This window comes from Prionailurus bengalensis, chromosome C2 (genome assembly GCF_016509475.1).
Source record: "Prionailurus bengalensis isolate Pbe53 chromosome C2, Fcat_Pben_1.1_paternal_pri, whole genome shotgun sequence".
Taxonomy (NCBI): domain Eukaryota; kingdom Metazoa; phylum Chordata; class Mammalia; order Carnivora; family Felidae; genus Prionailurus; species Prionailurus bengalensis.
In genome coordinates, this window is record NC_057350.1 from 47827338 (window position 1) to 47833337 (window position 6000).

Here is a 6000-nt window from a genome sequence, read left to right on the forward strand (position 1 = left end):
GAGGAATAATTTATTAAAGAATTCATATTTGAGGCTCAGGAAATCCTATAGCACATGAAAGGAATTAAGTAAATGTATTTGGCTCTAGAGACAGACGTGGAAGATGTTATTAAACCACATACAAGATAAAATGCTTCTATTCTTCCCTGAATCCACAAGATAATTACTTTCATTAAACACATCTACTGCTTTTCAGCACAAGAGGAAATATTATTTAGCCACAAAATATGTATTTAATGTATAAGATACATTAAAATATTATTTAGCCAAAAATATTATTTAATAGGAAATATTATTTAGCATAAAATATATATTTAAATATATATTAAATACATATAAATATATACAATTATATATAAAAAGTATATAAATATAAGTATATTAATATATATTTAATATATAAAATGTATTAAAAAATCAAGGACATGGAAAAATACATTAGGTAGAATAAATAATAAAAAAAATAAAAACGCCAACACTGTTCAACACATACACACACCTAGAATACATGAGATGAAAATACATATAAATGTCAAGTGATTATCTCTTGAGTAGTGGGCTTATAGGCAACTTTGATTTTTCTTCATCCTTCTTTGAATTTTCCAAAATCTTCATAGCAAACACACCATCTCAAAACTTTGGAGTTTTGTACTTGGAAAAATGTTTCCTCATTACTTTTTAGCTTTTTTATATAACCAATGCTGATAAAAGCAGCTACAGATATCAGTTCTCAACAGTATTTCAAACATGACAAAACAGTTATCAGCCTGATTGTCCTTTAAGTACGGATAACACAGTCCCGGAAGATGAGCACATTATTCCTAGTCTCTCCTTTCAGTAAGTAATAGGCTAAGGTGTCAAAATTAAATAATGATCATCATGACTTCCTTAAGTAAGGAATAATAAATATTAATTTTTCTTTCTCTTTTTTTTTCCCTCCTTGCCCCCACTCCCATTCCCTCTCCCCCAATAGAAATACCATTAGCAAGTTTACGAGGGGAGCAAGGTCCGCGTGGAGAGCCTGGCCCAAGAGGACCACCTGGGCCCCCTGGCTTACCAGGTCATGGGATACCTGGAACCAAAGGAAAGCCAGGGCCACAAGGATATCCAGGAATTGGAAAACCAGGTATGCCCGGAATGCCAGGAAAGCCAGGAGCCATGGGAATGCCCGGAGCGAAAGGTGAAATTGGACCCAAAGGGGAGATCGGGCCGATGGGGATCCCAGGACCACAAGGACCTCCAGGGCCCCATGGACTTCCTGGCATTGGAAAACCAGGTGGGCCAGGGTTACCAGGGCAACCAGGTGCAAAGGGTGAGCGAGGACCCAAAGGACCACCAGGACCTCCAGGCCTTCAGGGTCCTAAAGGAGAGAAGGGCTTCGGGATGCCAGGTCTGCCAGGCCTGAAGGGTCCTCCAGGGATGCATGGCCCTCCTGGCCCTGTTGGACTTCCAGGAGTCGGCAAACCAGGAGTTACAGGCTTCCCTGGGCCCCAGGGCCCCCTGGGAAAGCCAGGTCCTCCAGGCGAACCTGGTCCACAAGGCCCTATTGGAGTCCCAGGAGTTCAAGGGCCTCCTGGGATGCCTGGAGTTGGGAAACCAGGCCAGGATGGGATCCCTGGCCAGCCAGGATTTCCAGGCGGGAAAGGGGAACAAGGACTGCCAGGGCTGCCAGGACCCCCAGGCATTCCAGGGATTGGGAAACCTGGCTTCCCAGGACCCAAAGGTGACAAGGGCATAGGGGGTCTGCCTGGGGCTCTGGGACCAAGAGGGGAGAAAGGACCAGTAGGAGCCCCAGGAATGGGGGGTCCCCCAGGAGAGCCAGGCCTGCCTGGAATCCCAGGTCCTATGGGCCCTCCAGGTGCTATTGGTTTTCCCGGACCCAAAGGAGAAGGTGGGGTTGTAGGGCCACAGGGGCCACCAGGTCCCAAGGGTGAGCCAGGGCTTCAAGGCTTCCCAGGAAAGCCAGGTTTTCTTGGTGAAGTAGGGCCCCCTGGCATGAGGGGTTTGCCAGGTCCCATAGGGCCCAAGGGGGAAGCTGGGCTCAAAGGTTTACCGGGGCTCCCTGGTGCTCCTGGGCTGCTTGGACCAAAGGGAGAGCCAGGAATCCCAGGGGATCAGGGTTTACAGGGTCCTCCAGGCATCCCAGGGATTGCGGGCCCCAGTGGGCCCATTGGACCACCTGGAATGCCAGGCCCCAAAGGGGAACCGGGCATCCCAGGGCCCCCTGGGTTCCCTGGAGTAGGGAAGCCTGGAGTAGCAGGACTTCATGGCCCCCCAGGGAAGCCTGGTGCCCTTGGTCCTCAAGGGCAGCCGGGCCTTCCAGGGCCCCCAGGCCCTCCAGGACCCCCAGGTCCCCCAGCTGTGATGCCCCCTACACCACCACCCCATGGAGAGTATCTGCCAGACATGGGGCTGGGAATTGATGGAGTGAAACCCCCCCATGCTTATGGGGCTAAGAAAGGCAAGAATGGAGGGCCAGCCTACGAGATGCCTGCCTTTACAGCTGAGCTGACTGCACCCTTCCCACCTGTGGGGGCTCCGGTGAAGTTTGACAAACTGCTCTATAACGGCAGACAGAACTACAACCCACAGACGGGCATCTTCACCTGCGAGGTCCCTGGGGTCTACTACTTTGCATACCATGTTCACTGCAAGGGGGGCAACGTGTGGGTTGCTCTGTTCAAGAACAATGAGCCCATGATGTACACGTATGATGAGTACAAAAAGGGCTTTCTGGACCAGGCATCTGGAAGTGCGGTGCTGCTGCTCAGGCCCGGAGACCGAGTGTTCCTCCAGATGCCCTCAGAACAGGCCGCAGGACTGTATGCTGGGCAGTACGTCCATTCCTCCTTTTCAGGATATTTATTGTATCCCATGTAAAAAAGAAAAGAAAGAGAGATTTAATAGAAGAAAAGAAAATGATGCACCGGAAAAATCCAAATGAAAAATGTAATTGCTTCAAAACATTTATATAGTTGGAAAGTTATATTTCAGTGAAAATTTGAACCATCGTGTACAAATAAAAACTAAGATGCATGTTTAATGCTCTGCACAGCAGCCTATAATTGAAAATGATGGGATAGATTTATGTATCAAGTACTGACACTTGTGTTGTACCCACTGGAATCATATTAGCTGTTGTATTGTTATATGCTTCCATAACCTGCTTATTCAGATCATTCAGAATATTTCAGTATGAAAGATCATAGCTAATGAAAGTCATTTGCTCATACTGTTTAAAGATTTATCAATATGGCTTAAAGAAATGTCATTGATAACAATTACATACCGTATTTACTTGCATAATTTCCTCTGTATTTGTGCAGATATTTTGCCATGGAATGTGGGTGAGGGGTTCTGCTGTGTTACAGCCCCAGCGGGAGGGAATCAGGGGGGACCAGTAGGGTTTTAGTCCAAGGGATATTTCCCTCCTGTCAGAGGCTGTATCTTTTCTCAGTATGAGTCCTACTCAGAATTGTCTATCTTGTCTCTCTAAAAGAACAAGTGAACCAATCGACCACCGTGTAATTTACTCAGTGCCTCCTCTGTGCCTTGCACTGGATGAGACGTTTGAGGGACATGAGACAGTGCCACGAAAGAAGCTAAACAACCAGCTGGGAGACAGGGGCAGTAGTTAATTCACTTCTTTCTCAAGGGTTCTTTTTGTTTTATTTTCTGTAATTTTTTTTTCTTTTTTCTTCCCTCCATGTAATTTCCACTATGATCCAACCAACATAAGCACGTGGAAGTCATAAGAAAAAAATAATAACTTTCCAGTTTCGTGGAATGTTCATTATCATCAGTTTTCAATTGCTTACATGCCTATAAAAATCCCCCTTCCTTGCCTACCCATACAAATGACTACAATGAGGTTTCACCCATGAAGGAGCTTTAAGTGTTTCTCAGTAGCTGTTGAATTTTGAAGAAATTTCCCAGTGTTGTATATATGCAAATGGGTATGTCTGAGGTTCCAAAATCAATTTCCAAAACCCAAGTCATTTTTTACTTGGGGAGGAAAAGAAGTTTCAGAATTCCATAGGAAAATAATTTTTTTGAAAAATTATTTCTCAAGTTTTAAACTAAAAAAAAAAAATGGATGTAGTATTTTCTAGTGTAGATACTAGGAGGAAAAGGAAAGTTGTAGGAAAAGAACTGTTTCTTTAGAAGCAACCCGTGGAACAGCTATCTGAAATGTCAAATGGCAAATAAGAGCCCATGCTTTTTTTTCACCTCATACTCAGCACAAGTCAAGGGTCAATGCAAGTTTAAAGAGAAAAATAAGTGTCTTTCCAGGTTTTCACTTAGGTACATATTAACTGCTTCAGGCATTCAAATCTGGTCTCAAAACGCAGACAAAATATTTCAGTCAGCTATGAGTCTGCCGCTGACACTATAAGGAATTGGGGATATAATGTGGGGTTATAGTGGTGGACTCTTGTATCTCTTCCTCAAAATTAAAAGTCAGAAGTTGAGGGGAAAGGTACAGATGGAAAAATACACAAATAAATACGGTATAAACACACATGGAAATGTGTCTATGTCAAATCTGAATCATTTTAACCATCAAGAAAATCCTCCCCAACCTAATAGGTGTCTTTTCCCTTATATGGTAAACGAGCACCATTTCTTCTCAATTTCTTAAAAAGAGAAATGAGTTCATTACCAGAGGGTTTCTTATTCACTGCTAATTATATGACAAACTTTTCCCATCAAAAGATATCCAACCCAACTTTCATTTTCAAAGCAGACAGTGTTTCTATGGCCAAATACCCTTCAGGTTGGTCTTGAGGATGCTGGTTTTGGACTGATGACTATGGAGGCAATAAGGACCCACTGGGCTCCTTCAGCTAAACAGATGCATTGAAATGGCTTGGAAGCAAGTCAAATCAGCTGATCTGTAAATCCGTATTTATCTGTACATGTATGGGCTTTTTCTTTCCACCAAGTAAGAAAGTACCTCTTTAGGTAAAACCAAATTTCACATTTTAAAATACCTTCCAACTTATTTATTGGTTGTTACTCAATTGCATATATATATATATATTATATATAATATATATATAATATATATATATATGAAATGTGTGTGAGTGTGTATATCATCAGGCATATGCTTCTAACTTTTAGATAGGGGAGGAGCAAAATTTATGCCAAATACTGTGTATTCTACAATGGTGCTAATCTCAGAACTAAATGAATTACTCCATTTAATTTAAAAAAGAGTTTTAAATAATTATCTGTGTGTTTGTGTTTCCCTTTTAAGTGTTGCACATCCTGTTAACACATTAGTGTAAAAGCAGATGAAACAAACAACCACATGTTCGAAAATCTAGGGATAGAGCTATAGTCCCTATTTAATTCAAATTCAACCAGAACTTTTCCATGTGAAATGAACAAAATTAGCATTGTTATTTAAACACAGAGTTTTAATGCAGTATGACATCCCACAGAGGAAAAGAATGTCTGTAGTGGGTGACTGTTCTCAAATATTTTGCAGAACACCATGAAAGGTGAATAGACTGGTAACTTTTTTGAGTTTCCATGATAGATTTGAGACTTGTCAATAGCAAATCAATTTTGTATTTAAATTTTTGTACTGATTTGAAAAAAAGACTTATTAAATATCTTTAAAAGTATGTTTCTTATCTTGTTCATATCACTCAGCTGACACTGAACCTCATAATTTTTTTTATCTCCCTATGTACTAATGAGCTGCTGAAACAGAGACCTAAATCATAGCTTAAACAAGACAATTATTTCTCTTTGACACAACAGGTCTGAGCATCAGCAGTCCAGTGCTCATGTGGTAGCTCCAGTCAGGGCCCCAGATTCTTTCTATCTTTCTGCTTTTCCACCCTAAAGTTGTTGCCCTCATCCCCAAGGTCCAGGACAGGTAACCATCACAGCCACATTCCAGGCAGTGGAAAGGTGAAAACATCAGAATGGGAGAGCATGCTCCCTAATTGCTTACATTACTCCCTCCCACATCCTATTGCTCTG

At 42.3% G+C, this 6000-nt stretch overlaps 1 protein-coding gene across 3 annotated transcripts in view; it reads left to right on the forward strand.

Moving 5' to 3' along the window:
- The window catches only part of COL8A1 (collagen type VIII alpha 1 chain), a 151908-nt gene extending 146272 nt beyond the window's left edge, over positions 1 to 5636 (forward strand). For all 3 annotated transcript variants that reach the window (XM_043593948.1, XM_043593949.1, XM_043593947.1), the window contains one exon: positions 974 to 5636. In XM_043593948.1, coding sequence (XP_043449883.1) covers positions 974 to 2880 — 1907 coding nt within the window. In that variant the 3' untranslated portion in view covers positions 2881 to 5636. The remainder of the gene's footprint in view (positions 1 to 973) is intronic.
- Positions 5637 to 6000: the final 364 nt, after the last annotated feature.